At 46.0% G+C, this 19,137-nt stretch overlaps 6 protein-coding genes across 6 annotated transcripts; 3 read left to right on the top strand and 3 right to left on the bottom strand.

Annotated features, from left to right (window-relative positions):
• The first annotated feature begins 176 nt into the window (after positions 1–176).
• On the top strand, positions 177–2,016 carry LOC122611411. Its single transcript, XM_043784472.1, has one exon. The coding sequence runs from the start codon at positions 229–231 to the stop codon at positions 1,180–1,182; it is 954 nt and encodes a 317-aa protein (XP_043640407.1). The 5' UTR covers positions 177–228; the 3' UTR covers positions 1,183–2,016.
• Positions 1,944–4,046, bottom strand: LOC122611405 (equilibrative nucleoside transporter 1). Its single transcript, XM_043784459.1, has one exon. The coding sequence runs from the start codon at positions 3,692–3,694 to the stop codon at positions 2,318–2,320; it is 1,377 nt and encodes a 458-aa protein (XP_043640394.1). The 5' UTR covers positions 3,695–4,046; the 3' UTR covers positions 1,944–2,317.
• A 745-nt stretch (positions 4,047–4,791) lies between these two features.
• LOC122613653 (tRNA (adenine(58)-N(1))-methyltransferase non-catalytic subunit TRM6) lies at positions 4,792–6,318 on the top strand. Its single transcript, XM_043787940.1, has 2 exons — positions 4,792–5,870; positions 5,931–6,318. The coding sequence occupies exons 1-2, from the start codon at positions 4,880–4,882 to the stop codon at positions 6,272–6,274; spliced, it is 1,335 nt and encodes a 444-aa protein (XP_043643875.1). The 5' UTR covers positions 4,792–4,879; the 3' UTR covers positions 6,275–6,318.
• On the bottom strand, positions 6,306–7,030 carry LOC122613662 (cytochrome c oxidase subunit 5B, mitochondrial). Its single transcript, XM_043787952.1, has 2 exons — positions 6,736–7,030; positions 6,306–6,679 (listed from the first exon to the last, which is right to left on the bottom strand). The coding sequence occupies exons 1-2, from the start codon at positions 6,917–6,919 to the stop codon at positions 6,396–6,398; spliced, it is 468 nt and encodes a 155-aa protein (XP_043643887.1). The 5' UTR covers positions 6,920–7,030; the 3' UTR covers positions 6,306–6,395.
• Positions 7,031–7,148: 118 nt separating this feature from the next.
• Positions 7,149–8,693, bottom strand: LOC122613669 (cytochrome c oxidase subunit 5B, mitochondrial). Its single transcript, XM_043787968.1, has 3 exons — positions 8,516–8,693; positions 7,910–8,083; positions 7,149–7,513 (listed from the first exon to the last, which is right to left on the bottom strand). The coding sequence occupies exons 1-3, from the start codon at positions 8,595–8,597 to the stop codon at positions 7,407–7,409; spliced, it is 363 nt and encodes a 120-aa protein (XP_043643903.1). The 5' UTR covers positions 8,598–8,693; the 3' UTR covers positions 7,149–7,406.
• Positions 8,694–8,982: 289 nt separating this feature from the next.
• Positions 8,983–10,615, top strand: LOC122626214 (intraflagellar transport protein 52 homolog). Its single transcript, XM_043806388.1, has 3 exons — positions 8,983–9,199; positions 9,330–9,975; positions 10,033–10,615. Exons 1-3 carry the CDS (start codon positions 9,087–9,089, stop codon positions 10,576–10,578), a joined length of 1,305 nt encoding a protein of 434 aa, XP_043662323.1. The 5' UTR covers positions 8,983–9,086; the 3' UTR covers positions 10,579–10,615.
• The last annotated feature ends 8,522 nt before the right edge of the window (positions 10,616–19,137 follow it).

Here is a 19,137-nt window from a genome sequence, read left to right as displayed (position 1 = left end):
ATTCATTTGACAGCTTTCTGCTTACTTTGAAGTAGTGCGAATGCTTTAGTTGAGACCATGCTAACGGATACCCTGTAGTTCAAAATATATACATACCAACGAGTTTCGTAACATTCAGTATTTTCATTTTCAAACAGCACGGTATTTTTCAGCGCGCGCCGCCTGGTCACATTGTTTTACCCAATAACATAATATTTACTTATTTATACTGGCGCTAATTTATTTACAATGGAGGGACTAAACGATGACTGCGTGTGTAACATACTGGAGTTCCTGCCACTCGTGGAGCAGATCAAGATGGCCAGGCTGGCGCCGCGGTTCCAGGAGCTCCTCTGCCTAATTGTGTGGCGAAAGCCGCGCTACCGGAAGGTTTCCGTGTCCGATTCCATGCTGGAACCTCTGAGTAAGGAGGACTACATATATTTCTTCGAACTGACGAGCCCTGCAATGGAGGAGCTGTATATTTGGAACGTGCACAAGAAGGCGTTCGACTCGTACTTGGGTCGCCATCTGATGCGACCCGAATTGGCCTTCTATCTGCGCAGGGATTACAGCAATCTCCGGGAGCTCTGCATTGCGGATGAGAACATGAACAATGGCATGATAAGCACGATAGCTAAGAGCTGTCGCCAGCTGCGTAGCCTAAGCGTGTCCAGTGCGTACATCACGGGAAAGTACCTCACTGGACTCTCCAATTTAGAAACCCTAGTGGCACCCGAATGCTCCGTGGAGCTGCCCCTTCTTACAGAGTTGCTGGAACAAGTTCCTCTGAAGCATCTGGACCTCACCTCAAATCGATATCCCGTAGAGGAGACTATACTGCAGACGGAGGGAAGCAAACGACTAGAGCGACTTGGCCTATCTGATGCCCAAGACTACGGCTTTCCAATGGCCGATAGTCTGCCTCAACTGAACACGCTGGTGGTGAGCTACCACAAGGTAAGCACCCAGAAACAACTAGTCATGCTGGAGACAACGCGCCAGCGTGTGGAGCGAGCCTCGAGAAAATTTCCCCGGCGCCTGCAGTCGATCTTGTGCAATGTGGTGGATGTGGAGGTGGCCCTCGAGCAGATTGCAGGCCTTGAGAAACGCCATCCCAGGGACACCCCAAAGTTCAATGAGCTTCTGAAGATCATGTACTTCTTGTCCAATCCGCAGGGCGGAGATAAGAAATCACCTTGAGATGGTCATGGATCTTCCTCGGAGATGCCCCCCCACATTTGCCCTTGTAAATACATAGATAGGTACTAGACGTCACCCAAGTGACAAGTGGAACTGATATGATTATCTGCTACTAGCTGCTCCCCATGGTAATTATGTGTCTTCTCAGATAAGGCTCGTTTGTTTGGTTATTTTGTTTGTTTACCAATAATTTTTCGGCGCCATGTCCAAACACTTCTATCGCTTTTGAAATGTACACCGAAATTATGTGTACGCTACCCTGGAAGATGGCATTAAACTTTAGCACAGATGCAATATTACGTATTTTGAGATTATATTCACCATCGTGCCTAAAAGTGTTAAATCCAGTTTTTGCTACCTTTCTGCCAATTTGAAATTAATTGAATTAGTTTTCTATAAGGCCGTTTTCTGCACATTTATTATTTTAGTAGAACATTTGACAATATCTTTAATTTAATGTTATTCTTACGTTCCCTGTTGAAAGTTTTATTTATCGATACAAGGGTGTCCACAATTTCAGTGGTTGCGGTGGTCACCAAAAGAATGCATTGATTAAATGCTTTGCTCATGCATATTTGTGCCACTTTGTTATTTCATTCAATCGGATGAAGCTGTGATAAAATGAACCAAATATTCCATTGACTTGTTAGACCCCCTCCTAATTGATACATATATGTACATCAATTAGGACCCAATTGTCATACTCTGCAAGTTCCCTTTCCTCTTTTGTCGGCACAATTTTCCCATGAATACGAGGTATATTGTTGTTTAAATTTGTACCACTAGCTTTGTATTATTTCGTTGATGTAATAAAATACAAATTGAAAAACTTTATTAAATAAAACGTGTTAAAATGATGGGTTAGTCCTAGAACTAGAATTGAGCGCAAAACTAAATTTAACATGTGTCAAATACGTGGATGCATTACTTTTGAAAATTTCGATGATGTATTAAAATGCAAGCTAAAAAACCTTTATTAAATTAAAAAGAATTTAAATAATTCCTTAACACAAAACCAAAAGGCCAGGTCTTAAAACTGGTACTGAGCACAAAACTAAATTTAACATGGGTCAAATAAGTGCAAAGCAATGAGCAATGATAATTGTTAGTAAGTGTCATACGAAAAAATGTAAGACTACACGACGAAAGATGGTCCCAGGTACGAGAACAGCACTCCGGAGAAGATGCCCGTAATCAGCATGGCAGCTCCGTACATTCCGGCGGTGGTCTGGTACTTGGTGTGCACCGTCTGCGGGGCGTACATCATTCCCAGAGAGCTGAGGTAGCCGGAGCTGTAGGCCATCGCGATGGCGATGCCCCAGTACACCCAGTCATTGTCGATGAATACGGTCAGTTTGCGCACCGAGTCCGGCGGAACGTAGTTGCACATAACAAACAGGGGGATGAACGCCAGGCGCAATACCACTGGCACCCAGAGGAACTTTGGCCCCGGCCATTTCACCCACGATGTGGTCAAACTGCCCAGCATGGCGAACACGTTAAAGGTCGCAAAGCAACAGACCAGTACAAAGTGTGATTTGCCTACTACAAAATCTGGATCGGAGCGCTGCACATTCGACTGAATCGCCGGGAAAACCGATAACGTCACGAAAAACGTGAGGAAGATGTTAAATAGTTGCGGCGATGCTTTCTTGAAGATCTGCCAGTAAGGCACGTTGAGCTGCTGTTTGGAGTCCGATTTCTTTTCGCTGCTCCGGCTAATGGTCTCGTAGTGGCGGAAGAACTTGTTCAGCGGCAGCGCAAAGTAGGTGTCGAAGCAGAGTAGCAGCACTAGGATGGCGGTCACAAAGTAGTATATGGCCGATGTCCTCATGGACGAGAAGATCTCTCCGCAGATAAAGGCCATGGCGGTGGTGAAGCAGCCGCTGATGTTGGAGCCCAGGACGACGGCGCCGGTGTACTTGATTGGCAACGATGCCACAATTCCGTAGATGGTGTTCTGGTAGATGCCGTTGCACACGTTCAGCAGCACAATGCACACCATGGTGGCCCAGAAGAACGTGCCCGGCCACTCGGAGGAGTCGACCATGGCCAAAATAATGGTCACCAGCAGAATGACCATCTCGAAGATAATGCTGTAGACGATTCGGGTGGTCAGGTCGCCGCCCAAGTTGACAAAGATGTTCAGCCAGTTGAAGACCAAGTTAGGGATCTGCGAGGCGAAGCCCATATTCTGCATAAAATGGGTGCGGTAACTCACTTCCGTGGCCACAGTGTGGTTCGGTCCAAGTTTGAAGTCCTCGAAATAGGACTTGGCCGTAATGAACATGTTCCACGGCATCAGGGTGCCCACGCCGTGCAGCAGGAATATGAAGAACACGATAAGGAATTTATCCTTTGGCGCTGGCAGGCCCAATTTCGCCAACACCGACGTAGATCCCTTGCCATTGGAATCGTGGGGCGGCAGCTTGGATTCCCACGAGGGATTCAGCGTCACCGGCGCCTGCACTTTGCCAATAAAAGGCGACTTTTCCGATTTAGCCTCCGCCATAGCTGCGCGACTTCTGTTCTGTTCTGGCTCGGATTTCTTTCTGGTTTTGCTGATGCGGGCGACAGCAGTTATTGGGGCGTATGCTTCAAACCCGAAAACTTGCGCGGTCAGTTATTCTTCGGGGGGGCTACAAAACCGGTAGGAGGGCGGGAAGGTTTGATTTTCACCTTCGCCTGGCGCACCTCTCTGATTTCGGGATTAGGTTTATCCTCGTGGCGGGAGGTTCGCCTGAAACTAGCGGTCACGTGGAGAGCCAACTGCAGTGCCCGAAGAACACTGATTACAGCACAGATCGCATCGAATCAAAGGTTATAACCGCACTACAAGATTATCGCCGCGTTGTATCAGCCAGCTGTACTCGATCGAACAGAGTTGCCATGCCGTTGAAAAGAATGATTTATGGGCGTAGTTACACGCGATTTGAGGGGTGCCGTCACACATGGGCGCAGTCTTTTCCTTCCGTAATCGCCAAGAGGGGCCGTTAGTATAGGCAGTTAATCATGTTTTCTTGGCTATGAGTATTACCTAATCACAGTAATTGAAGGTACATCTTGTATTAGTTACTCACACTGTCACAACCCCTGTTATCTACACCCATGTTACACTTAAAAAGTAATAGCAACCAACTGCTTATCACAAAAGTAGGTAATGTACATACATTATTACATTATGTATGTACATACATAATTGGTGTTGATTTTTATTTTGTGTGGTTTTTACTATGAGTATTTAGATTGTGTTCCTGATTGAATGTATTCCGAATTCTTATATATTCCGATTGCATTAAAAGCAAATTTTGTCAATTAAATTAATTGTCAGTTTTAGCATAAATAAAAAATGTTGGTTAATTCTTAACTACAATTTTGAAAAATTTCGTCATGCAACAGGTAATGGAGCTGCCAGATCATTTAAATAATCAAAACAAATAAAGGAAATAAAATGATTTCCTCATTTCCATAAATGAATTTTAATTTCCAAAACAGGAATTTAAATTGGTCTTAAATATAGCTCTCCATTTAAAATGATGTTACCAAGCACCTGCAACAGGTGACTATAATAACAGATTTGCCCGTTTACCAACACTAAATTTATCTTCCTCTTCTAACCCCTCTTTAGAATTTGCGGCTTTTCGTTTGTTTTCGACAAACACGTTGTTTATAATTATTATAACATAAAGTAACGACAATGGCCACTGAAGAGGCCATTCCTAGAATCCAATTGGGCGACTACATAGTCATCCAGCGGCAGAAGTATACGAAGCTACAAAAGTTCGGCAGCCTGGACACCACGGCCACTTTGGGCAAAGAAACACTGGAGTTGAAGTCCCTTTTGGATCAACCCTATGGCTCCACGTTCAAGATGTGCGTCAAGGAGACAAAGCCAGGCAAAAGGGGAGCGCAGAGGCAACACACACTGGAGCTGTGCAGCGAGACAGAGCTGAGAAGTACCCGGGAGGTCCTCGGAATCTCCAGCAGCGGAGCGGATAACCGGGACATCTGCGATGACGGGGAAGCGCAGACCCTGAAACCAGAGGACATTGCCCAACTGCGAGAGGAGGGCAACGACTCCAGCAAAATCATCGAGAAGCTTGTGGAGAATTCGAAGACGTTCCACAATCGGACAGAGTACTCCCAGGAAAAGTACCTGCGGAAGAAGGAGAAAAAGTATTTTGAGTTCGTTCAGATCCGCCAGCCGACGATCCGTCTGATGATGGACATCTTTTACCGCCAAGACTCAGAGAAGGTTATGGGCATTCGCGTTGACACTTTATCGCAGATTATTTCTTACTCGGGCGTCTGTGGCTTCGGCAACTATCTGCTGTACGAGAGTGGAACCAATGGTCTACTGCCGGCGGCCATGCTGAACTCCATAGGCGCAGACACGGAGGGCACCTTGGTGCACATGCATCCGGGAAATGTGCCCCAGAAACAGGCGCTGTTAGCTTTGAAACTACCCCTCGAGCAGCAGCAGCGATGTGTTTCCGTGAACCTCTATTCCGTTTTGAGGGAGTTCTACCAAGGAGGAGAGGCGAAGGTAACAGAGATCCCAGTTGTGGAGCCCAGTGAAGAGGAACCCCAGGAATCTCAGCCTGAGACCCCAACGGAGGAACAACCGGAGGCTGTAGAACCGATCACAAAGAAACCCAAGCTGGATGAGTCAAAGAACGGTAGAGAAGGTATTGGATACAATCGTAAACTAATCAAGACAAGTGAAAATACCATTTCTGTTATTATAGGAGCAAAGGGACCTCCGCGGTGGCATTTGGAAAACAAGCGAGCCACAGCCCTAATGCATGCTGAATTTGACTGCCTGGTGGTGGCTGCCAAGGAACACCCGTCCAACATTCTGCAAGCCCTGCTGCCTCTTGTAAAACCATCAAGACCCGTGGTGGTATTCAGCACCTGCAAGGAGCTGCTGCAAGAGACGTTCATGGAGCTGAAAACCACAGGCAAGGTGACGGGTCTGCACTTGACTTCAAACTGGCTGCGCACATACCAGATCTTGCCCAACCGCACCCATCCGGAAGTGAATATGAGCGGAAATAGTGGTTACCTTTTGACGGGCTATACGCTAAGATAGTTGTTGTGCGACTAACAAATACATGTAAGCCTTTGTTTTGATAATATCATGCAATGTTTAATACCAGGTAAGGATCATGCCAAGTGTGTTTGTGTTAAGTACAGCGCTCTGTGACATCGATCTAGACGGGTGGGACGTTCTTTAGAACGAAGAAGTGGCCGCACTCGCACCGCTTGGGACCTTCGTCTTTCTCAATCCACATCCACTTGGGCAAACGGTCGTCCAAGCACAGACAGCCCACGATGCGGGCATCGAATGCCGATGGCACGACTGTGGGATCGTTCTCCCTTCCTGATCCGCGCCTTATCACCTTGGTGAAACCCCAAGGGTCCTCGCAGCCCTGCTTGGCCAGCAGCATTTCACGCTTCTGAATACCGGTGACCAGTTGTTCGTCCTCAATTAGTGCTAATAGTGCATGAAAACTGAACTGGGGATCTTTGAAAGCTCCAACCACTACTTACCCGACTTCTGCACCTGAGTTGTCGATATGGGACGCTGTCCAGGAGCAGCCGCTGCTCCTCCCTGCCGCTGCAATCCTAGTCGCCGAAGCAAAGAGCTTAGCTTTCCGTCGCGCTGGGTTAAATTCGAGATAAGACGCTTGGAAGCGGACTGAGCCTTAAGTAGACGCGAAATGTAGGACGACATTTTTACAGGAGTTTAACTACGATTGTACGATTATTGCCAGAGGAATTCTCACTTTGAGTGAGTTGTAAGTGTGAACCAAAGCCTTTGATAATGTTTGATTGCTTATTAAGACGCCTACTAGTTTATAAAAATTTAAATTTGTTACATTTTAAACGAAATTAACCTTCCTCCTGTTTGTGGGCACATCCTAAAAATTCACCTAAAGTTGGTGGCAAATGAAATCCTTTGATTTTCACTCAAAATCTCTTCTTTTGACTTTATTGTTTGCTTTTTGTATACAATAAAGCATTTTTCCTCGGCTGCGTTGGAAAATACGATTGCAGATCTGAAAATGGAAGCTGCGCCGCCCTTTTCTCCGGTACTGTTCACAGTTTCGTTTTTTTGGGTTGATGTTTGTTTATTTGGACAGCTAAGTGGGTTGACTTTTAGCTTAATAGTTGTTGTGTTTTTGTTATTAATTGGTTTATTGAATTAATTAATAATAACTTTAAACAGCTGCCTTCTCCACCAGCTTGAACCAGTGACCGCACTCACAACGCTTCTGGTTGCCCTTCTGCAGCCACATCCATTGCACGTAGGTCTGATCCTCTTCGCCTGAGTTGGAATAAAATGTATGTTAGAAAGTATTCTACTCGAATATCGGGCTATAGCTTTGGTCAGAATAAAGGCACTCAGGTTTTCTTAAGAATGTTTAAGTTATTAATTCGCATTTAACTCGGTAAGTTTAAGTTTGTGCAACAAATTATTTAAAACAATATTTAATCCGGGATAAAAACATTTAAATGCGATATATAATTAATTTAAAATAAAATTGCTAACATTTTTAGCAATTGAATATATCATACAATTAAAGGTGGGAAAGTTTGATTCGCACAAAAACGTCATAGAAATGCATATAAATAGAATAAAATCATGCAAACGGCAAGGTTGATAGAATACTCCGAATAGTGGCATTATCCTGACCGCAGATAGTGTTCTCGGACTACTTACAGATGCAGCCCACAATGCGGGCATCGAAGGCCGATGGAATAAGGTTGGGGTTCTCCTTGGTGCCGGCGCCCCGCTTGAAGACCTTCATGTCGAAGGGATTATCGTTGCCGGCGGCCTTGAGCAGCAGCTCGCGCTTCTCGATACCAGTGGCGTGCTCCAAAGGATCGTTCATCACTGCAATGCGGAAAAGCGGAAAACGCAATTAGGAATTAGCTCATAAATTGATAAGCGAGTGGGACACTGGTTACATAAACAGCAGACGCCCCAAATCCAGGGGCTCCGTCACAAGTAGAGGTCTTCGGAGGGGTAATCCCGGCCAGCTTCTGTCGAAGTGCGAACTCCGCACTGAGGTGTCACCGCTCCCCCTCTCCGTCCACAAGTCACACATTTCCCAGCGCATAGTTATTACATAACCTCGCACTTTCCATAGACACTTTTCTGTGGGTCCAAATCTGCAGCTTTCCAGGGTGTCGAGCACAGTGCCTTGGCGTTCTACCACCAGCACACCAATATTATGCAATTCCAGGCCAGAACCTCCGCCAAATCGGCGAACGTGACCGAAAAGCAGCTGGCCGTGGGATTTCCCTCCTGCTTTTCACCACTTACTTTTGCAGAAGCGCACGGGCGTGTAGGCAACATTCTGGCGTGCGGCGGCACGGAGCGCCATGCGTCCACAGATCTGTGCCATTGTTCGTTTTGCGAAAATTTCGGTCGGTCTTAGGAGGTGAACACCAAAAATTCTTTCGTAATTTTTCACACAACTAGGGACCAGTGTGACCACGGGAAAGTAAGAAAAAAATACCGCAGGCCCTAAGAAATGTGATATTAATACTGTAAAATGTTTGTTTAAACTAATTATAGAGCAATAATAAAATCATTTTATGGGCTTACATATATTTCACAAAATATATGTTGCATATAAATAAAGTGTGCCTTAAACAGCTGGGTGCTTAAGTTTATAAATAACGAATAATTTCTTTATATACTAATATACCAACTTTTTAAAAATATTTTACAACGGTCACTCTGCAGTGTGCAACAATTACACGATCTTAAGTGTTTCAAAACACCGGCGGAACACTGTTATCGGATCCACGAGAGGGCGCCACCGCGTTGCCGGGCAACCAAATGTGAAAACAAAATATAAGTTATAAGTTAAATAGAAACTGCATAAAACATGTCCAGCAAGCCGGTAATCTGTTTTGATATATCAAAAAATGAACGCTTTCAAATATCGGACAACTACAAAATGATGCACCGCAAGCTGAAGGTCCATTGGAATGTAGAACAGTCAGTATTCCAAACATTATATGTGGTCAATAAGCTTACTTTACAATAAAATAAAACAAAGTTTGTAAAATTTAGTCTTAGGGATACACCAAAAAACTAGAATATTTATTTTATTTTAATATGTTTATAGAAATGATGCGGAACTCAGAAAGGAGCGTCTTGCTCGGGTGAAGATTTTCGTTCTCGCCGGGCCACAGGATCGATTCACGGAGGACGAATTCGAGGTACTAAAGCACTACGTGGAGGTGCAAGGAGGCAGCCTGGTGGTGTTCCTGGGTGAAGGTGGGGAGCCGGAGTTCAATACCAACGTCAACTTCTTCCTGGAGCAGTACGGGATCTACATCAACGGCGACACAGTGGTGCGACCACACTACTACAAGAATTTCCATCCCAAGGAGTGTATCGTGGGTGGCGGCGTTGTCTGCGAGTCCATGTGGCGACACCTTCTCAAGCTGGACATCGAGAAGGTGGACTACGATTTCAGTGACGAGAAGTACAAGATACACTTTCAATACCCCTATGGTGCCACGCTGAATGTATCTGAGCCTGCGAATGTCCTGCTCACCACTGGTCCAGTGGTGTACCCCTTCAATCGTCCCCTAGCCGGCTACTTTACAAATGGGAAAGGTGGAAAAATCCTGGCTGTGGGATCCGGATACATTTGGCATGACAAGTATCTGCAGGACAAGACCAACGATGCCATGTTTGAGTACTTGATTAAGCTGCTCGGAGCAGATGAGATTAAATACACCCACTTGGACTTCAATGATGTGGAGGTGGGTGGATTATCAATATAAAGTGTGCACTGAAACTAATTACATTATGTTCCAAAGCTGAGCGACAATAAGCACTTCACCGATATTGGGTTCCTAGCCGATATGCCCAAGGCCTGCCTGATCGACTCGATTGGAACCGATATGCCCACGGACTTCAAGCAGATGTTCGACATGAGGCTCTGCAGGCTGAGCAACCGCCTGCTCAAGGACGTCATGGATACCTACGAGCAACTGCACGTCAAGTACGAGCCGCTGAAGATCATCAAGCCGCAGTTCGAGATTCCCCTGCCCAACGTCCAGTTGGCCACGTTTCCGCCCATCTTCAGTGAGCCTTCGGCTCCACCGCTGGAGCTGTACGATCTCGACGAGACCTTCAGCGGAGCTCGATCACAACTGGCGCACATGACCGGCCAGGTGCTCCAGGCGCTGCAGTCCAAGGAGCCACAGAGGAGGGCTCTCAACCAGCGGGAGTTGGAGAACTACATAAAGGAGTGCGCCAGGATAACGGCCATTGTGGACGACCGTCAGGATATGGCCGCCCGCGAGATACTGAACATCGTGGCGCGCCAAATTGTCAGCTACAGACCTTATGCGGAGGATTAGAACGCTCCGATTACTACATTCCTTGCAACTTTTTCGGCAAAATTAGGCAATCAGCAAAATTTGAATTATGTGAATATATTTAATATAAAATTGAAAACCTAGTCTGTTTTATGTAAACATGTTGGCGACTCGAATTCAAACATGGCCGGCAAGCCAGCGAATGAACGCTCCTCCGTTCTCCGCAGGGCTCCCGAGTTGAATTACACCGAAGGCAATTTTTGGAGTGCGGGAAACACAAGACCTGTGGGAAGTAAAGCTATATAGCTGCACTTATGCGAGGCTCTGCCAGCATTTAGTACGAAAATTGGTTATTTAACACAATTAATTATTTGTATTAATATTTCCCCGTACGCCAAGGGGAGCCTCCTCACCACGCAGATCTCCCTAGGGAATTTCCGAGGGGCAGTTTTGTTTTTAGGTGCTAACAATTTGTTTCCGCTTATCCGGAGGGGCGACTCCTTCCTCCCTGCTAATTGGGATGCGAGTCAGGGTGCGGGAGGATCTAGCGTGTGAGAAACCACTGGTTAATGCTTGTCACAACAAATAGTGTCATCAATCTGGGCTCCCAAGGGGAATGTACTTCCAGGGAGTGGAGTCCTTTAAAAAATACTTCTGCACAACTGGCGGTTGTAAATTTTTTTGATTTTCCTTTAGAGATAAAATGTTTCCCTGGAGTATGTGGCTACATAGGATATGCTTGGGAATGCTAGTTTTACCTGAAGACAGTTTTTGACATCAACCAACTAAGTTTAAATAAATCATTCATAAATAGATTTGAAATTGTTATGACAGGTTAACGTTTGTAATCAACTTACATCAAAGTACACTTTAACTAACATGTTGCAGAAACTCAGAGCTCAAACTCTGCTTTAATTTCAAAAAAGCATATGGTTTTCTCCAGTAAATTACACAATGTTATGGATTATTTTCCAAATGTTGCTACTTTGCAGCCATTCCACCCCAAACTCCCCCCTCGAGAGTGGCCCAGAGTGGTGGTGGTGGTGACCCCGACCCCGACGCCGACCGCCGGACAACGGCTGCTCAATCAATCAATATTGAAGGTTCCCACACCGCAGGCGGGGCACTGGGCACTGCGCACTGGAACTCCATGGGTTCCCCGATCCCTCGCTTGTGTGTTGGCCATTTTGTTTGCTATTTCTGTTTGGCTTTTTCTTGGCCTGACCGCTAAATATAACGTTGGACGGCTAAGCCGCTGAGGTGAGGAGGTGCAATAATCTGTGAGGGGAAGAAAGAGGTTGGGATGAAATCGGATACCGGCCAAGTAGGAAGTTACCTTGAGTGCATTTCTATATATCTGTATCGACAGTGACAATGCCCGCCCAAGTCCAAGTTGCACTTCATTCATGGTTTCAGTCGTTTGGTTTTTTCTTTCTCTTTCGTTTCTTTAGTGCAAACAGGTTCACAGGCTCACGGAGCACAGAAGCCGCACAAGTTTTTCCCGGCTGCTCATCCTCATTCTCAGCCACGTCCTCGTCCACCTTCCACTTTTCCTCAGCCATCTGGCCGGCGAGGGCAGTTCCATTAAACGAAGGGAAAAATGATTTCATTTCGATTCTGTTTGCCAAACGAATCCCCAGCTGTATTTGCCGCACTTCCGTTCTCCCAAAAGCAAGCGCAAATATTCGAAAAAGTCCTGACTTCTCAAGTGCGCTGCGTTTGTTTTCCCAATCGCATCCCTTTTTTCCAGCTGCGATTTTCTCGCACACAAATCGGACTTTATAAATTAGTTACCTTCCCGAACTGTGCAGCATTTGTCACCTGTATGAATCTCTGGCTGGCATGGTTGGTGGGGAAATTCCGGGAAAACCCTCATGGAGCATGCCGTGATCGTGATGCGGGTCGTGGCGACATCGCTTTAATTAAATTACAGCCACCAAAACGTGCGACACTATAATCATTTTTATTCATTGTCAAAAATGGGCAATCATAAAAAACAACACGTCTGCATCGCAGCTGGCCAAAGGTGGAGTTCTGTGTTAATCCGTGGTGGGGGTTAATCCCACGGAATGTGGGTGGGGGGAAGCTGGCCGGACACAACCACCAACATAAACAGACACTCGCTCACACGAGGCGAATGTAACAATCAATTAACAGGCCAGATAGGCTCAGATCGGCTCAGATCGGAGATTCCAGTTAACCCTTGTGTAGCATCACTCTTTGTCTCCTCCTTTCAAGTGGTAACTTTCACAAGCTATAGGTCTCTGGATTATGTGGAGTTAAGTGTAATAACTTAACGTAAATTGTTATTTTTTCCTTAATAATCCTAGGTATCCATTTAGTTGATTTTGCTATATTCGTAAATGTTATATTTTATTATTTATCTCCTTTTTTTTAGTTTATGCTCGGAATGAGTGACTGGGGTGATGGGAACCCCCTTACCCGCGCGAGGGTTAAAGCGCTCCGTCAGCCGTTGGACCGTTGACCCAAGATTGGCTTGGCACGCTTCTTCGTCCGCTGGACTCTGTCTGTCTGTCTGTCTTTGTCTTTGTCTCCGTGGATGTCGCCCCACTGGTGGTGTTGTTGTTGTTGTTATTATTGTTGTTGTTTCTGTCTGCTGGCTGGGCCATGTGGTTGTTGTTGCCATCGCTGTGGGGCCCAATGTCAATGTCTAAATGGCCATCATCGGAATAGAAAGCTTGTCTTTTATGTTGTGGCATTGTTATTAATCTATCATTAGGTCGCCGTTGTACAACAAGCTCTAATGATGCGTGTAAATGCTAAACAAATCACACACTCCACCCAAAATAAAATACCAATCCAAATCGAATCGAATACATATCTTGCAGCGAAACGGGGCAAATGTGCGCTCGAAGCGCGTGTACAATTTAAAAGGAAATAAAATCAGACTGCGCAGCTTTCGAAATTTTATGAGCTTGTTGTGCTTATTAGTCGCCTCACGAGAAATGGCGACAGGCCACAACATCGCCAGCAACATCACCAATATCAACATCAACAACAACAACACCAACAGCAACACCAACAGCAACACCAACAACATCACCACCAACAACAACAACACCAATGAGAAGAACCAGAACGGAAACAACAACAACAACCACAACACGCATTTCCACGGCTAATTTTTCACGCGCACTCCGACTGCAGCTCCATCCCTGCTCCATCCCAGCTCCATCCCTGCTGCATCCCTGCTCCATCCCTGCTCCATCCCTGCTCCATCCCAGCTCCAACTCCATCTCCATTCGCGTTGCCAAAGTCGGCAACCGACAGCGACAGCTCCTGACCAGGCTATCACTTGGCGCAGTTGCAGCAAGGGTATCATTGCTATTCTGTAGCCTTTGTGCTGCACTAGTATTAACTTTGAATTAGCATTAGATGTACATTACATTATTCAATGATGCAAAGGGGGTTTCGCAATTGAAAACTAATTCAACCCACATTTAATGTGTAGCAAAGGCATGAAGTGAAATGATAAATTCATAATTGTATCAGTCTACTAGGTTTGGTCAGTTAGGCTGCAAAATTACAGCTATTAAACAGTTTCACTTTGTTTCATTTTAAATATAGCTACTAATTTAAACAACCTTAAGCATATGAGTACTTTACCTTTTTCCGGACGTGTAGTTCATCCAGCATTCGGTGATCTTCAACTGGCTGCTGTGGGTTTCTGGTGCTTTATTTTTATACTTTTTGGCACGCCAGACACGCACGAGAAATTCCAAGAGATAAGGATCGTGTACGACAAGGTGTATTATGGACCCCCAATCCAGAGTCCCCACCCCCCTCCGATTTGGCTACCCCCCACCACACCGTTCGGCAGCCAAATGCCCAATGTCCCCCAGTCGAAGTTGTGCCGTCGAGTGCCAGAGTGCCATACTGTTGACTCTGTTAAATTGCCAATATTTATGGTCTTGCCCGCACGGGCTGACTTGTTAAATGGGTGTTCCATCCAGCAGCCTTTCAGTGGATGCCAGCTCCAGCTCCTCCAGCTCCTTCAGCTCCTCCAGTTCCGTGGCTGGAGGACCGGACCCCAGCTCGACAGTTGGTAGCTGTAAAACGTTTAAGGACAAAACGTGTTGGCCCGATAAGCCAGCAGCTGGCTGGCCAAGACGATGGGCCCTGGCCATCTCAGTTTGACGTATGCCCGTCAACGATTTTTATGGCCCAGTTCGCCATTTTGAGAGTGTTATGCTAAGATTCAGTTTCTATGTGCAGCTAAGCAGAAATGCGCAATGTCGTCGCCGAAGCTATAAAAATGTCAAAACATGCAACAAATAATGGCAGAATTATAAAGAAATCTAGCGGGCGCAAAAATCATGCAAAATAAAAGCGCGTCATTCAGACGTCTGCGGCTTATTCTCTATAAAAGTGCTAAGGTAGCTTGCTCCCTTGAAATCGGATAATAGCGAGTTCATACTGTACAATTGGGTGTTTTGTTAATACCTTTTGTTTTTAGGCTACTATGAAACACAACAGATTTGCGTACAAACTAGACTTGTCAAGGGCTGCTGTTATTGCAGGTCAAAAAATATATGAGTGTATAAATCATTGTTTATTTATTACTTAGTTAAGTAAAAAGGTTGCCCAGGCTTACAGGTAATTTTAAAACCAATAAATAATGATGTATTTATAATATACATATAAACTTTGGCTGATTTCAGGGCATTAATAGTTCTGGTAGACGGAAATCTTTCCCATCACCGTCCTTATCTCACTGAATGTGTAATTGACAAAAAAAAAGGAAAAAAATGGGTTCCTCTGGCGTGTTTCCAGGTTGATACGGCGCTGATCTTGCGGTTTTGATGGTTTTATATCGCATTAATGGCATTTTCCATGGTAGTTTTGCTTATACGAGTATTTCGGCGAGGAGCCGCACGCGAATCTGCCATGATGCTGACATTTCGAAATCACCCGATTCGCATCCCTTCTGAAACCGTAGATGTGTGAGAGTGGAAAGCCTGGCCTTATCTCCATCCGAATGATCGTCACCTCAAATGCTATAAGTCACACCTAGCCATTTGTCACATTTCCAGCCGCCCACGGGGCCAAGCAATGGGCATCGGACATCGGGCATCGGAGATCGGAGATCGAGACTTGTTCCATAAATCAAATCGGTGCACGTTACATTTGAGGCGCATAAAAATGCAAATTGTATACATAAAGTATAATTTTTATAACTCAATTAAGTGAGCTTTGCGGGGAAGTGGGTTTGGGGGCACCTGCTGTGCCTGTCGCTTTTTCCTCATTAGGCTGGCGCCAAGTTTTAGATTGATTTTGGCCGCATTTCCATGACAAAGCTGCTCGGGGAGCCGGAATTGTCTTGGCCCGATTTGGTTGTGATAAGCTCATCAAGGCAGCACTGGTAGCTGCAGCTCCTCCGGAATCAGCCAGGCCACGACTCTCTACCTCGCGTACCCGATTCCGATTCTCGGAAGAGCCGCAGATAAGCCGCGTTGGCCCAGACGAACATTAAATAATCTGCCTCTAATTTGGGTGTCGTTTACACGTGCCAAGATCTCCCGACTCCACTTCACTTCACTCCCGACTCCCTGACACTGATGAGGCCCATCACGATGATGATGGGTCGAGTGTTGGGTCTGCGGCAGGGTCATCAAACACTTGGCGTTATCGCTTCATCTCGGAATGTGCCTGATATGCGATTCGAGGGGGTGGCGTTGTGTCCAAGTGGCGGAATGTCAAAGTTTACATATTTGATTGGGCTTTATGACAAAGGCTTGTACCTTCCGAGGAATGTGTTAAACGCATCGTTGATGATCCTCTGAAGCAGCAGTAAACTGAATGGTATATGCAAGGATTACACCTCCATTAATACCCATAATTACCCACTGCCTAAGTCAGCCCTAGCCCTTTATTCCTTCACACAGCGTTTATTTATTTATTTATATTGTGTAATTTGTTATTTTTTCTACCTCTCCCTTGTGGGCCCCGCTTCTCTGCTGGCTGACACTTGACCCTTTTAGAAAATAACCAGTTGTGAGTGTGTGTGATGGGGTGAATGTTGGTGAATGTTGGTGACTGTCTCGAAATCGAAATCTGGCGCCGTTTACATTGCCCGCGGCTAAACAAAAAAGAAACATCAGCCAAATCCACAATCGAGAATGTCTATACAAAAGTCAATAAACTTCAGTGCGATATAGGTATGTGGACGACAGTCACAATCACAAGGGCAGCAAAATCAACAATGGTCACGCCAACGGGGGGCGCATCGTCTTGAAGGGATCAGCAAAGGGGTTTCCCATCCATCGGTGGTTCCAGTGAACAGGTGCAATAGGGCTACATTACACTAAATTCTTATGTTTTATTGAATTAAATTAATTAAAACGTGCGTCTGTATCTAATTGCGATTTTACAGCATTTATACAAATTACTATCATAAATAGTAAGTAAACTTGGTATTGCCGGCCTGTCATCGGCTTGGATTAGTCATCAAATTGAGCTGGGTATCTGCTGCTGTTTCCATGGGACAAAGACAATATGTTCCAAATGCAAACTTTAAACTTTGCCTGAGATTTTCCACTGAGCAGTTCCCTCCACCACCCGACGGGCGAAGCCTTGGAAACCCACCACCACCACCACCACCAGCACCACCACCTTCCAGCGCTGACTCATCCGGACAGCTGGCTGTGGGCTCTTCCCGCTGGTGACTTACTGTCAACTGGCGCTTGGGCCGAACTGGTTGGTCATAAATTATCCGCCAGCAGGACCCTTCGCATCTCTGCGCATCCCAATTGGGGACCTACTCCGCCTCCAGTGCCTCCAGCAGCTCCTCCTCCAGCTCACTGTCGCCAGCTCCGATGCCAAGTGATTTTTTCTTAGCGCGCCCAGCGGGTGCTCATTGTCCGGGCAGTTAAACAAGACGCTTTTCAGCTCGTAAAACAAGCTGGCTGGCTGGTTGGCTGGCTTGGCTGGCTGTTTGTTTTTGTATAATAAAGTTATTGATTTGTGTTTAAGTGCCGTGGGTGACCCGCTTGGAAGCCCAACGGCGTTCGGGGTTCTGGAGAAGAAAGCCTTTCCCCTGCAGATTAATGCGTCGCATTCGGGCCAACAATCGCTGGCATTTATCAGCTTATTTGCTTTATTAAACGCTGAGCTGCGCTGAGCGGTTTGGGGTCCAAAGCTGACGCCTGTCAATTGCGACATGAGCAAGTCACTCCCCTCGAGCAATCGCTGTCCACCACCACCATCACTCCACTCCACTAAAGTCAAGTCCAATCCCGCCCAGCCTCGATTCCCGATCTTTGGGCCGCGGACAGCGGACTGTGGGCGGCGCACTTAAGTAGCTTAAACAGACGCGGTGGTCCGCGACATAACTTTGTCTAATGACTCGGAAATCCGTCACTAATAATAAGAGCCATGGCAATAAAGAGGCAGCGAGCATTCGAGACCCAGCGCTCAGCGACTGCCAATGCATTTCTGCACTTAACTTGAATCGGTCAAGCGGTCCAACTGCCAGTCGTCGAGCTGCCCTCTCAGGCTGGACTCGGAGCTGGTCACAGATGGAGGCGGCTGGAGCTGCAGATGGAGCACCGATGCCTCTGACACTGAGCACGTGTGCGCTTCTGGCATAATCCTATTACCCAGCAGACGTCGCTCGAGTTTTATGAATGAAAATATTCCAACGACCGCAGCAGGCAAACAAATGGTTGTTGAAAAATAAAAGTAAATCCAATTGAAGGCAATCGATGGAGTGCAGGAGTTGGACAGGTTGATAGGCAAATCCAATGGGATGGGTTGGGAAATCAATAACAGACTACTATGTGCTTTCTGTCGAAGTAAAGTCATTGAGTTACTTGAGTGATTTTAAGGAAAGTAGTTATAATAGTTAGATAACCCTTTCAATATTATTATTTAAGTATCTGATGCCTATCAGCTGCCAAAACCTACCATTATCACATTTCATTTTAGCGCATTGTTGCAATTGTGCATCTAACTGAAGTATACAATGTTGTGTATTGCAGTTTGATAATTATACTAATTATATCCTGATGCTATGACTGGCAAATCATGCCGATCCCATTTTATCCGACTCATTAAAGGAAGTTATGCCGCAGCGCCGCCGAGCCAGGAAACCAATTTAAAGCCACACCGTAGTTTACGGCTTAAAGTCGGATGGAATTAGGAAAACGCCCTCCATTCCATTAGCACTCCCCCATTTCCACACCTTCGAGAGTCAACATTGAGTGCTTTTCCGCGCGCATGCGTTCGAAAATCCTCGCCTGCCGACGGGGGAGGATTCCGCATCCTCGCAGCACCAGGACAATTCAAAATGGCTGCACAAATATTTGGATATGTGGAGAAGGGAGTGCCCCCGGGCTCTGCTCTGCTGCGGGGGCTGGGGGGTGTGTTGTTAAGCCTAACTGTTACTGTCGCAATTCATTGAATTTGCAGGGCTAATTAAACACGTTAACAACTGTCGCGATGCGCTGAGCCGTGCAGGGATAACTTGCTTCAAGATCGTTGTCGTCGTCGTCCAGACGCCAGTCGACAAAAAATATAAAACAAAAAAAAACCTCTTTGCCATGAAAGAGGCAGGCAAAGAGGAGACGAAACTGGCCGTAT

Source organism: Drosophila teissieri, chromosome 2L, assembly GCF_016746235.2.
Source record: "Drosophila teissieri strain GT53w chromosome 2L, Prin_Dtei_1.1, whole genome shotgun sequence".
Lineage (NCBI taxonomy): Eukaryota > Metazoa > Arthropoda > Insecta > Diptera > Drosophilidae > Drosophila > Drosophila teissieri.
Note: the sequence above shows the minus strand (reverse complement) of the source record. Positions and strands in the feature narration are given on the sequence as shown.